Here is a 16,333-nt window from a genome sequence, read left to right as displayed (position 1 = left end):
TTGCCTCAGATCATTTTCAGAACACCACTGGGAAGGCACGAGTAGTAATGAGTCCCACTTTACAGATGAGGAAACTGATGCTGGAAGAGGTGGAGTAACTTGCTTAAGGTCACACAGCCACTGAATGAGGAGTCAGGTTGCAGAAGCTGCTCTGAACAACTCTGAATCTTCTTTCTCTGTTCCTCTATACCTTCATTAAAAGATTGGAGCCTCCTTTGCCTTCTGCTACCAAGAAGAGCTTATTCTCATCTAAAGGTTGTCCAGATGATTTGCCAAAATGTTAACTGGTCCCAGCCCTGGTCCTTGGGCATGTGCAATTTGTTTTAATAGTAATAGTTTTAAAATCCTCAGAGTTCTGTACTTGCTTTCATGTGAGTCCTGATCAGAGCTGCCTCAGAAAGATGAACAACTCTTCCTCTGTTTTGCCCTTCAAAGAAAAAGTAACCCACAAATTCCTTCCAGTAACTTGTGTAAATTGCAGGTAGAGTGCTTTTATTATTTTTTTTAGGAAAAATTTCTGCCATTTCTGGACATGTTCCAAAAAGAGAGTGTGCGGGTGGAGGTTTGCAAATGCATCATGGAAGTTTTTATCAAGTAAGTGTAACATGATGTAATCAGAAACTTCAATTCCAGCTGCCCTTGTGAAGCCTGTTGCTAAGAAATCAATTTATGCATTTTGAGGGCCTGTGATGTAGTGATGTATTTATACCTAAAATAACATTGAGAGAAAAACCACATTAAAAGGAGAAGTCATGATAAAAGTTTATAATTAGCTTAAGAAGACAAAGTAATAAATGTTAACAGAGCCTGACCATCACCCATATCTCACTCCTGTGATTTGGGAAGGAGCAATCTATTGATGTACTATTTAGGAAGTGTCATTTTAAAAGATAAAGTCATTCTTCTCAAGATACCAGAGCTAGAAAGGTTTCTATCGTTAATGTGTAGATTTGTGATCAGTTTTCAACTTAGTTCCTTTCATTTTATTGATTAAGTCTGTTTTCCCAAAACTGCCAACTGCTGATGGTACATGAAATACTTTCAGGTGGTACATGGAAGAGAGATTTTTATTTTTATTTTAAAACGTGTATTTATTTTAAAGTATGTTAGATAATATATAACTAGTTTAATCAGTGACTTCAAATGTATTATTCTTTAGGACAAGGTTAAGTTAAAAGTTCAAGTCCCTTTAAATATTAAGTATGTAGATGTGATTAAAAAAATATCTCAAGATGGAACTGAAGTAACCAGAGTTTGGAAAATTGAGTTAGAAGTTGCTGGAATGTATGTTTTAAGCTTTCCTTGTATTACCTTTCCAGAAGGTTAATTCCATATGCTTGAAACAAGTATACCTACTTTACTTACATAAAGATTTATTGGGACTTCCCTGATGGTCCAGTGGGTAAGATTCCACGCTTCCAATTTAGGGGACCCAGGTTCAATACCTGGTCAGGGAACTAGATCCTGCATGCTGCAACTAAAGATCCCGAATGCCGCAGTGAAGATCCTGCGTGCCACAACTAAGGCCCGATGCAGCCTAATAGATAGATAGATAGATAGATAAATAAATATTAAAAAGAGAGAGAGAGAGACTCCATGCTTCCACTGTAGGGGGTGTAGTTTCCATCCCTGCTTGGGGAACTAAGATCCCATATGGCGCGTGGTGCGGCCAGAAAAAAAAAAGATTTGTTATAAGAGCGTGTCCTTTTATGTTATTTGAGAAACCAAATTAAGAATTTTGCCTGGCACTTAACACAGTTATGGACAGGTTGTTGGACAGCTTTAGAAGTTCAAGAAACACGGTAAGAAAACAGATTTGCCCTTTGTCTGGCTTAGGAAATGTATCAGTTTTACCATGATTTTGTAGTTAGGAGAAGTTATGATATGTTAGAAGAGCAAGCTTGTTATTTAAAGGAGAATTAAGAGAAAACTAGATCATTGCCCATTGCTGGTGATCTGGGCCATGTTAAATGCCAACCAGATAATTTACTGCTTCTCACATATGTATCGTAGATGAGAACTAAATCTGTGCTTTCTGTGGTCTCAGTGGACATGGCTTTTACTGTTATCTCTAAATGTCTTCTAGGCATCAGCAAGAGCCCACCAAGGACCCCGTCATTCTGAACGCCCTCTTGCACATTTGCAAGACCATGCATGACTCTGTGAAGTAAGCCATGTTTAAGGCTGAAACGAGCCTGGATTGGGTCTTAATGCCACACAATAGTACATTAGGGAATTACTGCTTCAAGCTGCCACTGTGAATGACATTATTTTATGGAGTCTATTAAGATACATGTTAACAAGGACATTCCAGTCCAGGGGAGAAGGGAGGCTGAGCTGAGGGTAACCTTCCTGAGAAAATGAGATGGCAAATGTTTTTACAAAGGGATTTCTATTGGGAGGAAAAGGCTGGTTTCATCCAAGTGAACTCATACTCCATGTCTCCTGGAGATTTCTGAGAGCAGCAGATAGTATTATAATGAGTTCACTCATCCAGTAACATAGCCTTTAAGTTTTTTTCTCAATATTAGCCAATTATTTAAAATTCAAATAAAATTGTGTATATTCCTTACATGAAGGACTTTAGTTTGTTGAGTATACTTGAGGGTCAGACCTACCCGTGGGCCTTACCTTTGGGTCAAAAGCCAAATTATCTCCTTTGCTTTCTAGCTTTATTTGTCTTATCTTTTTTTCTTTTTTATTACATGTTTCCATTTGACTGTGCTTGAGGCAGTTCCTGCTTATTTGTGGCAGAAAGTTTGGTCCCCAAAGAATTTTTAAACATAGCGGCTTGATTCACAGGAAAATGTTACAAGAAATGAGAAAATTGTTTTGGAACTTAACCATCAACAAAGATGAATTGTATTTCTTTTTTTTTTTTCCCCCTGAATTTTAGAATCTTTATTTCATGACTTTGTGCTTTCAACTTCACAAGTAGTTTTCAAAATCAAATATCCAGAGTTTTTATAATAAATGGAACTGATAGACTTTAGTTGCACAAAAATAGAAATAAAGGCACAAAAAACATTTAGAAAGGTACTTGTATTAGTAGGCCATTGGTTTTTGGCCTAAGCGAAATAGAAGATGTATTTCTCTTATGAGAAGTGTGAAGCCAAAAGGCGGGGGTGGGGTAGCTCTGCTTGAGAACATCATCTAGGAGCCAGGTTTCTTGTCTTACTGCTCTGCTATCCCTCCGGGGTGTTGTCCTTGCTTCCTGGTGGAGGTGACTTACCTCAACTGTGTCCATGTTGCAGCTGGCAGGCACTGGAGGACAGCACCCTCCTTTTAGGGACACAACTTGGGAGGCTCGTACATCACTCGCATTCACATCCTATTGGCCAGAACTGTCATGTGACTACTCCTAGCTACAAAGGAGTTTGGGAAATGTAGTCTCAAATAATGAAGGGGACACTGCATATTGGAGGACAGTATGCAGTCTTTGCCAATACAGACTTGTTTTCCCTTAGAACAAACCAATAAACAGGAGCCTTGGTCTTTGGCTCTTAAAATTTTTTTAAATAAATTTGGAGAACTATTTATAAACCTTTACATGTATTATCAAAACTATAAGGACTTGACATTTTTTCATTTATATTCATACTAAATTTGCTATTAAACAGAAGCACCTGAGATCTGTGATTTACTTTAAGCTGTATCTCCAACATAAGGTAGATTGATGGATGGAGAGAGTAATGGAGAGTTGTATGATAAAGCAAATATTGTAAAATGATAGTAGTAGGGTGTATTGGTGTTCACTGTATAATTTCAACTTTGCTACATGTTTAAACTTTTTATAGTAAAACGTTGAATGAAATTTCTCTGAAATACAAAATTTGAAGTTGGACCTTGCTATCCAAATTCCAAAGAAGAGAGTTACCTTCTCTTTTGCTGTTAGTAAATATATCTTGAGAACAGCATCTTTGAGAGAAATTAGAAACACATTTAAATTATGTTAATTTAGATTACATATTTTCATCAAAAGAAACACATACATGGAAGTTTTTTAAATCTAGAAAATGCAAAATGTTCTTGCCTGTTAAGTTGCTTACTTCTAATACTTTTTTTTCCTTTGGAAACTTTAATTTATCACCTCAATGTTAATTATGTACAATTATTGATTTTAGTGCACTCACTCTTGAGGATGAGAAAAGAATGCTGGCATATTTGATTAATGGATTTATAAAAATGGTAAGTATTGGGGAAGAAGTTTCAGTGCACTTGGAAATGTGATGTAATTGTTTATCCTTCCTCTGGTGAAAGCAGTTAACATTATGTTCCCTGGTGCTTTTCATTTTTATTGAGATAAGATGAAATTAGAAAACAACTTAATATTAGCCAGCACTCCCCTGGGGGCAAGGAGAGCCAAGACAAACTGGCTTAAGGAAAAAATTAAAAGGGGAGGGTGGGCGGAGACTTGCTGGCTGATGGGACATAAAGTCCAGGAAGAGACCTCTCAGGAGGAGCAGCTGGACCTGGGGTCTCTGTGGTGTTGCTAGGACCTGCCATGTGTGTGTCCTTGGCTCGTGGCTCCTCTCTCTTGGCGTCCTTCCCAGGCAGGCTCACTCCCCGTAAGAGCTCCGGGTTTTCATTCCTTCCAGCTCTGCAGCCCAGCCGGAAGGGCTCCAGCAGAAGTCCTGGGGCTGAGTCTCCTTGGATTAATTTGGGTCACCAGCTCATCTCTGAGCAAATTGCTGCTGTGAGAAAGAATGAACACGCTGATCGGCCAGGCTAGGGAGACAGGCATACCTGGGCACCCAAATCACGTGGACCAGGAGTGGGAGAAGGGGCTGCCTTTTTTTTTTTCTTTTTAATAAAGCCAGTTTAAATTTTTTCTTTTCTTTTTTTTTATTATTTTTTTTGGCCGTGCTGTGCGGCTTGTGGGATCTCAGTTCCCTGACCAGGGATGGAACCTGGGCCACGGCAGTGAAAGCGCAGGATCCTAAGGCCCAGGCCACCAGGGAACTCCCTGGAGAAGGGGCTTCCTGAAGCACCTGATATGCTGCTCATCAGATGCTGGTGAAAACAATTTGGGGGTCAGGTCGGGGGGCAGAAATGCCAAGTGTTCACTCTCCATTTGTCCTAGTTACCCAGTGCTGTATAACAACTCAGCGCAAACTTAGTGGCTTAAAATAACAGTGTTTTATTAATTCTTACAATTCTGTGGGTTGGCTGGATAACCAGGCCACTCTGTATGATGTCAGAGGTGTGGCAGAACTGGGGCTGGAGGATCCAGGACAGCCTTGAGCACGTGTCTGGGGTCTTGGTGGTGGCTGTTGGCTGGGGTGGCTTATTTCTCGGCCACGTGACCTCTTTCTGTCCATCATTCTCTCATCATTCACTCATCTCAGTGAGCTCTTGTGTGGTGAGGGCGAAATCAGAAGCTGCAGGGCCTTTGGAGGTTCAGAAATCACACAGTGATCTGTGCTGCTTCCTGCTTCATTCTGTTGGTCAAAGCAAGTCCCAGGGCCAGCCCTCTGGAAGCGGGGGAAAGCAGACTCCACCTTTGGATGGGAAGAGTCTACAGGGACACTGCGAAGGGACAAGCAGAGCAGGAGGCGTTGTTGCAGGCTTCTTTGGGAATAACCCACCAGTCCATCCCCGCCAGAACAACCTTTGCCTTAATTCTCAGGGCACAAATCTAAAATACCCACTGCTGCCAGTATCTGCTGTTGGAATAGAAGAGTCGAGACAGAAATCGGAAGTGACGGAGAGGAGCTAGCGCGTCGAAGATACCTCTATGGTTTTCCTCCCGTGCTTGAGTCGGGAAATGGCCGCGGTGTAGTTACGAGGAAGATAAGTCCCGGGAACCGTGCTTCGGCGTGTCAGGAGTTTGAATTTAGAATTTAATTTCTCAGAACATTCTCTCCAGGAAGAATTTTACAGTATCTCAAAGACTTCACTTGATTGCTTGATCCTGCATAAAACCCAAGGAGAAAAGAAATGGGTCGCTCCAATTCTAGATCACACTCTTCAAGATCAAAGTCTAGATCACAGTCTAGTTCACGATCAAGATCAAGATCACACTCTAGAAAGAAGAGATACAGTTCTAGGTCTCGTTCCAGGACATATTCAAGATCTCGTAGTAGAGATCGCATGTATTCTAGAGATTATCGCCGAGATTACAGAAATAATAGAGGAATGAGACGACCTTATGGGTACAGAGGAAGGGGTAGAGGGTATTATCAAGGAGGAGGAGGTAGATATCATCGAGGTGGATATAGACCTGTTTGGAATAGAAGACACTCCAGGAGTCCTAGACGAGGTCGTTCACGTTCCAGGAGTTGAAAAAGAAGATCCGTTTCTTCTCAAAGATCCCGAAGCAGATCTCGCCGGTCATATAGATCATCTAGGTCTCCAAGATCATCCTCTTCTCGTTCTTCGTCCCCGTATAGCAAGTCTCCTGTCTCTAAAAGACGAGGGTCTCAGGAAAAACAAACCAAAAAAGCTGAAGGGGAGCCCCAAGAAGAGAGTCCTTTGAAAAACAAGTCACAGGAGGAACCGAAAGATACATTTGAACATGACCCATCTGAATCTATTGATGAGTTTAATAAATCATCAGCCACATCTGGTGATATTTGGCCTGGCCTTTCAGCATATGATAATAGTCCCAGATCACCCCATAGTCCTTCACCAATTGCTACACCACCTAGTCAGAGTTCATCTTGCTCTGATGCCCCCATGCTCAGTACAGTACACTCTGCAAAAAACACCCCCTCTCAGCATTCACATTCCATTCAGCATAGTCCTGAAAGGTCTGGGTCTGGTTCTGTTGGAAATGGATCTAGTAGATACAGTCCTTCTCAGAATAGTCCAATTCATCACATCCCTTCACGAAGAAGCCCTGCAAAGACAATCACACCACAGAATGCTCCAAGAGATGAGGCTAGGGGACGTTCCTCATTTTATCCTGATGGTGGGGATCAGGAAACTGCAAAGACAGGAAAATTCTTAAAAAGGTTCACAGATGAAGAGTCTAGAGTATTCCTGCTTGATAGGGGTAATACCAGGGATAAAGAGGCTCCAAAGGAGAAAGGATCAGAGAAAGGGAGGGCAGAGGGAGAATGGGAAGATCAGGAAGCTCTAGATTACTTCAGTGATAAAGAGTCTGGAAAACAAAAGTTTAATGATTCAGAAGGGGATGACACAGAGGAGACAGAGGATTATAGACAGTTCAGGAAGTCAGTTCTTGCAGATCAGGGTAAAAATTTTGCTACTACATCTCACCGGAATACTGAGGAGGAAGGACCCAAGTACAAGTCCAAAGTTTCATTGAAAGGCAATAGAGAAAGTGATGGATTTAGAGAAGAAAAAAATTATAAACTTAAAGAGACTGGATATGTAGTGGAAAGGCCTAGCACTACAAAAGATGAGCACAAGGAAGACGACAAAAATTCTGAAAGAATAACAGTAAAGAAAGAAACTCAGTCACCTGAGCAGGTAAAGTCTGAAAAGCTCAAAGACCTCTTTGATTACAGTCCCCCTCTACACAAGAATCTGGATGCATGAGAAAAGTCTACCTTCAGAGAGGAGAGTCCACTTAGGATCAAAATGATAGCCAGTGATTCTCATCGTCCTGAAGTCAAACTCAAAATGGCACCTGTTCCTCTTGATGATTCTAACAGACCTGCTTCCTTGACTAAAGACAGGCTACTTGCTAGTACACTTGTCCATTCTGTCAAGAAGGAGCAAGAATTCCGATCCATCTTTGACCACATTAAGTTGCCACAGGCCAGCAAAAGCACTTCAGAGTCATTTATTCAACACATTGTGTCCTTGGTTCATCATGTTAAAGAGCAATACTTCAAATCAGCTGCAGTGACTCTAAACGAGAGGTTCACCTCGTATCAGAAAGCCACTGAAGAACATAGTGCCCGGCAAAAGAGCCCTGAGATACACAGGAGAATTGACATCTCTCCAAGTGCCCTGAGGAAGCACACGCGTTTAGCAGGGGAAGAGAGAGTTTTTAAAGAAGAAAATCAAAAGGGAGATAAAAAATTAAGGTGTGATTCTGCTGATCTTCGGCATGACATTGATCGTCGGAGAAAAGAAAGAAGTAAAGAACGGGGGGATTCCAAGGGCTCCAGGGAATCCAGTGGATCAAGAAAGCAGGAAAAAACTCCAAAAGATTACAAGGAATACAAATCTTACAAAGATGACAGTAAACATAAAAGTAGAGAGCAAGATCATTCTCGATCTTCATCCTCTTCAGCATCACCTTCTTCTCCCAGTTCTCGAGAAGAAAAGGAGAGTAAGAAGGAAAGAGAAGAAGAATTTAAAACTCACCATGAACTGAAAGAATACTCAGGCTTTGGAGGAGTTAGCCGACCACGAGGAACCTTTTTTCGAATTAGAGGCAGAGGAAGAGCCAGAGGAGTTTTTGCTGGGACAAATACTGGTCCAAACAACTCAAATACTACTTTTCAAAAGAGACCGAAGGAAGAGGAATGGGATCCAGAATATACCCCAAAGAGCAAGAAGTACTTCTTGCATGATGACAGAGATGATGGTGTGGATTATTGGGCCAAAAGAGGAAGAGGTCGTGGTACTTTTCAATGTGGCAGAGGGCGCTTTAACTTCAAAAAATCAGGTAGCAGTCCAAAATGGACTCATGACAAATATCAAGGGGACGGGATTGTTGAAGATGAAGAAGAGACCATGGAAAATAATGAAGAAAAGAAGGACAGACGCAAAGAAGAAAAGGAATAGTAAATCTGAAGTGAGATTGCAACAGAGAACAGAACTTGCACCCACCATTTTTTTACATGATTTTTGTTTTCAAATAAGAATGTAAGCATTTTACTTAAATTTTACTGTTTGCAAGTAGTAGTCTAGAGAAATTTTAAGTCTTCAAATATCCTGAAAAATAGTAGACTGTATGTTGGAAATTGTACTGAAATAAAGTAGAAAATTGTTACGTAAAAAAAAAAAAAAAAAAAAAAGAAGAGTCGAGACAAAAGCTGACTGAGATGAAAGTAACTAGATCGCTTTGAAAATCACCTTGAAAATGTGACTCATTCAACAACAGGGGTCAATTTAACTATGGGTAAAATACCGATTTTGATGAAAATTCAGGATTAGCCTTTTTATGTATTGAATACCTATGACTGTTACCAGGTGCCTCTCTTGTTCCCTTGAGTTATATGCTGATCACGTGGTATTTATCCTTTTATGGGTTTATCTGAAAGCCACCAAGTTATAATGGAAAAGAATATGAGGAAATAAGATGTGAAACCTGATAGCTATAATGGAAATTGTGACATTAAACCTCCTCCAGACAAAAATGATTGCTATAGCAGTAAAGTTTGTCCTATCAACCAGCTGTTCATAAATGTGAAGAAATAGGAGTAGAGGGGATTTTTAATGGTGGAAAAACATCCATCTATGGCTCTAGCAGCCACCAGTGAGCTGCCGAGGTTGGAATCCCCTTCAGGAAGCAGAAAGGTTTGGCCCTTATGAGGGAACCCCTCTGACAAATGGCTCCCAATCACCAAATCTGTGTTCTGTGAAAAGGCCACAGCTGACAAACAAAATTCCATCATTTCCTTTCCAGTGGTTTCCTTCTAGCCTGGGAAATCCTCTTTACATTATAAGATTCTGTTTTATACCCTTTGGTCTTTTTATGTCCTACAACAATGCCAATGTCATGAAGATGAGGTGGTAATAGTAATGTTTCCGCTCTCTGCTGGGTGAAGTAACGTGAAGTCTAGTTAGAGTATATTCCAGTGCACGGATGTGTGTGTTTGCTTACATACGACTGAGACAGCCACCATTTATGGCTGTGGGATTTCTGGTGACTTGTCATCACAGCGCCTCCCCTGCCCCCACAAGCTCAGGCAAAAGCTTTCCAATTGTGTGCTCACAATGGAGATAACATCGTCGGTGTCTTTCTCCTTGACTCTAGGTGTCCTTTGGCCGCGATTTTGAACAACAGCTGAGTTTTTACGTTGAGGCCAGGTCGATGTTTTGCAATCTGGAACCTGTTCTTGTGCAATTGATTCATGTAAGGATTTTCATTCATTCATGTGTTCTCTCAATACATATTTGTTGATCACTGAGCCACGCACCAATTTTAATCTGGGATTCTTCTGGCCCCATATTGCTTCTGTTCCCAAGGCATGAAAGGTGTTTTCTCAAAGGTTAATAAAATCTGCAACTTTGCTTAAGCCTTTGAGTGGTTTTATTGGCCTCTTTTTCTCTGAAACTTGGATATTCTCATTCCTGCGTGCCAACAGCAAAGAGTTAAGTGAGTTGCATTGATTATTTAGTTATAGAAATACTAACCTCATTAGAATTCCTTGTTGCCTAATCAGAGTCCCAGCTTTCTTGGATCATGGTGCCTTTCAGTAACTTTTCATGGTGCCCTTAGGCCAAAAGGAAGAAATAACAGTTCTGTTTATTAAGAAATTAGGTTCAAACAACTGAAGAATTTGTGCCCTAACAACTTGACAGCCCTCTGAACCAACAGTATACATAAATTGAAAGAAAAATAATGTATTTTCATTCCATTCTTAAATCATCATAATTACTTACTAATAAAGTATATGCATCTGTTGAATACTGCACAACTTCTTAAACCTTGGAATCAGATGGGACACCACTACTTTATCTCCCATTCCAGATAGATTTTTTTTCCCCACATTAATTTTTGCACAGTGCTTTTTATCAGAGCATCTGCTAAAAACCCAATTTTGCAAAGCTATGAAATGAATGCAAGGAATGTACCATGGTCTGTGGGCTCCGTCACACTAGTGCTTTGCATAGTGTTCAACCACTGAGCCTTGCTGTGGTTGTCCAAAAAATGTGGTGGCCCTGTGATTTTGCTGCAACACCCTGGGGTGTCATTGTACACAGTTCGGGAACCATAGGTCCAAACTTTTTATATTTGTGTAAAGATTCCCTAAGGTCCTTGAATTGCTTCGTGTAAATTCAAGGAAAGCAGCCTTTTTATGTATTTGTCTGCTGGTTATCAGATTTCGTAGCATTACTAAGCTTCAGACCTAACTATGAGGATTTATCAGGATTAAATATAAGACTTATGAGGATGAAATGAGCTAGGAATGTGCAGCTCCTAGAACAGCACCTGCTTCTCTATAAGTGATGATGCGGCTGCGGTTATACTGTTCTTACGGTTATCCTTAGTGTTGCAGAGCTACTTTGTATGGTCTGCGTCCGGTTTTGGAGGTTCTGTTAAGATCTCTAAGATCTTAAGCTTAGTGTGGGGGATTTCTGGAAATGAAGTAAGCGAACCCTAGCTATTCATTAAGCCAGAAAATGGTCATTTATTACGCCGGTTGATAGGCATGACTTAACTCAGCGAGCGTCCCTTGGAGATGTTTGCTGAAGCCGAGATCGAATCTGGCCTGATGACCCCTTTGCCATTTCGGGGTTTGGTGCTAACTAGTCTTGGTTCTGGTTAGCTTGCTCTCATTGACTTGTATGCAGTTAATGTCCAAATCTCTCTGGAAGATGTTAATCTGAATCAGCCATCATTTCATTCCCATTTCTGTTTTACTGATTAATCTAGAGTGTGAACCGGTTGGCAATGGAAACAAGAAAAGTAATGAAAGGAAATCATTCCAGAAAGACGGCTGCATTTGTCCGGGTATGTTCTAAAGATAAGACTCACAGACTTTGAACTCCAGTGGGCTGTTTCTTTTGCAAGTTTCTGAATTGCTATTCCCAGAAAAAGATTAAGGCTGGTTTAGTATTGATTTTCTGGATTTTTCCTTGCATATCTCTGACTGACCACTTTTCTTAATGTTTTCAAAAGAAATGATCAAAGGAGTCTGAATTTGATACATGTTATGGGGAGGGGGTTGAGAAATGGATTTGCAGTTTTGTGTGCCAGCTGAGCTATCTCTGGCTTGTGCCTGTAACTGGAAGGCCTAGTACCTTTTTTCCCTCTTGATAAATTCCCAACTTTGAAAGAAATTTGCTTCTTGAGTATGCTGCTCAAAATATTATCAAAGCGATGCATATCCATGCTTTAAAAATAAAATCATACTAAAAAGATTACAGTGAAAAATAAGCACCCCGGCCCTGCCCTTTCTCACCATGTACCTCTCTCCTCAGCGTCAACCACCTCAAATCTCCTCAGCGTCAACCACCTCAAGCTCTTTGTAGCAACTTCTTCTTCAAATTACCTATGTTTTTTTAACTAATTGGTTTTAACAGCTGCTTCTTTAACTTATCAATATTAGGTGTTATCTGTTTACTTCCTGCGACGATGGATGAGGATTTATTTTTCATACACCATTACTCTCCTTGGTTGCCCCTCCCCCTCCTCCCAAAGAGGCAAATACAGCAGAAGCAAGGGGGAGAAATGGGGGTTCCTAATGGGGAGATTAATTATTTTAGTGTGTTTACTTGAAAATATATGGTGGATGAAAACAAGAGTATTAACCCATTGTGATGGCATTGCCATGTAACCTGCTGTTTCTCCCTTCCTTCTAGGCCTGCGTTGCCTACTGCTTCATTACCATTCCCTCCCTGGTGGGAATCTTCACCCGCCTCAATCTCTACCTGCATTCTGGTCAGGTGGCCTTGGCCAACCAGTGCCTCTCCCAAGGTGAGCCCATCACTCACTCTCTCCCCTCCTCTGCTCTCAGACAATTCCTGGCTCCTTAGGAAAGCGGACTCAGCAGTGTGTGGATGTGTGTGTGAGTGTGTAGAGAGAATCCTTTAAGGAGGAGAGAAAGAAAGACGTGATCAACAAGTGATGAGTTTTAAATGTTTCTTTAGTAGGAAGCACCTTGGACACACATTTGTAGAGTCAGACAGATTACAGAGCACGGGTAATTTCCTGTAAGGACCTTCCTGAATCTGTATCAGGCAGGCCAGGTCAGGTGGCTCAGACATCCGTAGAGAGTGTTAGAAGTTAGGACTGCTTATTCACAGCAGATTCAAGTTTATTTGTTGTTTTCAATGTGCATTTGTTTAAAACCCCAGAGATACAGGAGTAGAGTCTAATCAGAAGAGAATGAAGACTCTCTACAGCTTGCTATTAGGTATAAAAATTCTGCCCAAGACCCGTTTCTGTACGAGGTACAGAGCTCTCCTGGAAGCAGGATCGTGCGAGTGGTTTATTTAGGAGGCAATCGCAGTGAGTGTCCGTAGGGTGACGGGGAGGGGAGACTGGGAAGGGAAGGACGCCAGCAAAGGGTGCAATGGTGGGTGGGTTAGCGCTGTGGGAAGCTGGGGTCCTTCCCGCTGAGGCCTCGGTGTCACCAAAGTCTTCAAACATGATTGCTATCCAGGAACCTTTTCAAACTCTGCTTGGTTTTGCTATAGACTCCTGGGCGCTCTAGTAGCCTCCCAGAGCATTTGGAATTAAACCAGACGCCTTGGCTGAAGTCCCTACGTGGTCTGGTGCCTTCCGGCCTTCTGTCCTCATCTTACACCACGCTTTAGCCACACCGGCTTTTTACTGTTCTTTGAACATACTAAGCTGTCTTCCAGTTCAGAGCCTTTGCACTTGCTGTTCCCTTCTTCTAGAATGATCTCACCCCCAGATATTTGCATTTTTTTAAATTACTAGGCCAGAGATGAGAATCAAGCCTCACCTCTTGCAGGGTCCTTTCCTGTCCCCTCTAGCTAAAGTAGCCGCACCTCCCCAGTCACGCCCTGTGCCATCCTCCTCTTGTCCTCGCTGCATTTACCTTGTTCTGATGCTTTCTTACTGTGTGTGTTTGTTTACTTACTGTCTGGACACCCTCTTTCCCCACGAGGACTGCAAGTCCCACGAGAGCAGATATGTCCTCATTATTTGTCAGTAAACATGGAACTTTCTCCTAGTGCCTGCTTCGGTAAGGATGATGGGTTTGTAGGAAACAAAACAAAAATTAACAGCCACTGCCAAAACCCCAGTGATGTGCAAAATGAAGATTAGATTCGCTTAATTAATTAGATTAAATTAATGTTAGGAACTTTTAAATCTTATAAACCGGTTCCCTCTTAAAAAGGTCAGGAGTAGTAGACCCACGTGGGGATCCCTGAGTCTGGTGTCACCTGTAACATTAGGAATGGGTTGTGAGCTGCAGATACCAGAGCTGTGAGCGGCACGTGGAGGCCCCTCAAGCCTAGATCTTTCTTCTCCCAACTTGCTTCATGCTATTTTTTGTTTTCAAAAAAGAAAAACAAATTCTTAAGCTAAATAAAGATTTGCTGCTCCCAAGAACTGTTGGAGAAGAGCTGGGAATGACAGTTTCCCTGCTGGGATGCCCTTGGTCCACACCCAGAGATAAGTAGCATCAGAGCAGACTGGTACCCGGGTGTGGGAAGTCAGTGGCCCCTGTGTTAGAGCTCTGGACTCCTCCTCTACCTCCCCTGCACTTTAAGCTGCAGCAGGGTGGGCAGGAGTGTGGAGTCCACTTCATGCTTAATAATTTTTTTTCATGCTCAATAATTCATCTGATGATTTTGCTCAAGTCTCTAAGCGCTGTGGTGCTAAACCGTAAAAGGCTGTTGTTGTTTTTCTGAAAGCCACATGCAGCAGTTGCTGGCCAAAATAAATAATACATTCAATTACTGAGAACGGGAAGGCTAAATATAAATTAAATGAAGCTTGTGGAAGTGGGCCACTTTGGTTTGTTTGCCTCCTTAAACACCCCCCCTCTCAGCTGGTTATAAAACATCCCCTCCCCGCTATTCATCTTTTTTTTTTAGAAGATGTTGGGGGTAGGAGTTTATTAATTAATTAATTTACTTTTGCTGTGTTGGGTCTTCGTTTCTGTGCGAGGGTTTTCTCTAGTTGTGGCAAGCGGGGGCCACTCTTCATTGTGGTGTACGGGCCTCTCACTATCGCGGCCTCTCTTGTTGCGGAGCACAGGCTCCAGACCTGCAGGCTCAGTAGTTGTGGCTCACGGGCCCAGTTGCTCCGCGCCATATGGGATCCTCCCAGACCAGGGCTCGAACCCGTGTCCCCTGCACTAGCAGGCAGATTCTCAACCACTGCGCCACCAGGGAAGCCCTCCCGCTATTCATTTTCTAGCCTCCCTTGATCCAGCCTTGGCTGTATCTTCTTTATCAGGCTGTGGCTTTGCCAGGGCTGACTCAGCCCAACAAGTAAACTCCCATTGAACTCTCAACCAGGCCACCGTGGAATGCTGACGAAGGCTTATTATGGGGAGGCCCGGTTCTGGTCCTTTGGACACACTGGTTCAGCATGTAGACTGGATCATGCGGGGATTTGGTCTGGGGTCACCCATTGCCCCAGATATTTAGGAGAAATGAAGGACTTGCAAATCAGTTGTTTGATCAAGTGCTTCTGACCTAGATGTGGCCCAGAGATGCCTGTTCACTGTCACTGGATAGCTCCTTGCCCTTGTTTGTCAGTGGTTCTTTCTGGAAGGTTACCACCAGGTCACAGCAAGAGCAGATTCTTTCCCCTTTATTTTTATCTTGGTTCCTTTATCTTTACAGTTTCTAACCTCAGAAAGGAGGATGTTTTACAATGGAAGTAATGTTAAAGGTGGGTCTTGAAAGAAGAGCATTTGTTTATCAGGAAAGGGCTATGGGGAATGGGAGAAGGAATAGTTGGCCTTCCAGGTAGAGGAGACGGCCTGAGCAAAGGCATGGACGTGTGAGATTACATGACGTGTTAGGGATAAGGCCCTAATGAATGGTAAGTTTCAAGTCTTCTGAATGCAGTGGTCCCAATTCCGATTCTGCTACTTGTGAGTTGGATGCCCTTGGACAAATTGGCCATATGGTGCCTCAGTTTTTCCATCTCTAAGGTGGAGATGATGGCAATGGTCCTATCTGTGGTGGATTAAATGAGATAACATACTTGGAGCACTCGGCCCACTGGCACACAGTAGCGACTCAGTAAATATTAACTTAGTATAACCGTCTCTCAAAAGGTGAAAGTATGCCTTGGAGTTTAGGAGCTAACTGTAGACAGTGCAGCTCTGCAGTCTCAGAGTTCTGAAAGCCAATTCTCATACGCAGAACCTTGGAAAATCTGCAGGAAAGCTGATCTTCAGTTCAAGATAAACCTGCTGAATTATCCTGAAAATAACAGATCTGCAGTTCCTCCGAAGGTGAAACAATAGTGAGAACAATTAAAGCAAAATAGTGGTAAAAAGAACGGTTTTTGTTCTTATCATTAATAATAGTGCTTTTCCCTCCTACAGAATTCTTTCCCCTCCTTTTATTTGAAAAATTTTTCTTCTTCCAGTTTTACTGAGATATGACATACAGTGCTGTATAAGTTTAAACTGTACAGCATAATGATTTGACTTACATACAGCGTGAACTGATTATCACAATAAGTTTAGTGAACGTCCATCATCTCATATAGGTACGAAGTTAAAGAAATTTTAAGAAGTACCTT

General features: G+C 41.9%; 2 protein-coding genes across 2 annotated transcripts in view; both read left to right on the top strand.

Annotated features, from left to right (window-relative positions):
• Positions 1-16,333, top strand: part of VPS35L (VPS35 endosomal protein sorting factor like) — a 132,109-nt gene that overhangs the window by 78,611 nt on the left and 37,165 nt on the right. The window contains exons 21-26 of the mRNA XM_082670955.1: positions 509-594; positions 2,087-2,167; positions 4,125-4,188; positions 9,902-10,000; positions 11,525-11,602; positions 12,454-12,568. Coding sequence (XP_082527081.1) covers positions 509-594; positions 2,087-2,167; positions 4,125-4,188; positions 9,902-10,000; positions 11,525-11,602; positions 12,454-12,568 — 523 coding nt within the window. The remainder of the gene's footprint in view (positions 1-508; positions 595-2,086; positions 2,168-4,124; positions 4,189-9,901; positions 10,001-11,524; positions 11,603-12,453; positions 12,569-16,333) is intronic.
• Positions 5,711-9,077, top strand: LOC309832188 (bcl-2-associated transcription factor 1-like). The gene is given in 3 exon segments (XM_082669830.1): positions 5,711-6,282; positions 6,286-7,503; positions 7,507-9,077. Coding segments are annotated over 3 exon segments (2,760 nt in total). The 5' UTR covers positions 5,711-5,940; the 3' UTR covers positions 8,707-9,077.

Source organism: Grampus griseus (assembly GCF_964374135.1).
Source record: "Grampus griseus genome assembly, chromosome: 14".
Classification (NCBI taxonomy): Eukaryota; Metazoa; Chordata; class Mammalia; order Artiodactyla; family Delphinidae; genus Grampus; species Grampus griseus.
The sequence above is the reverse complement of the archived record's forward strand: the minus strand, read 5'-3'. Positions and strand labels throughout refer to the sequence as shown.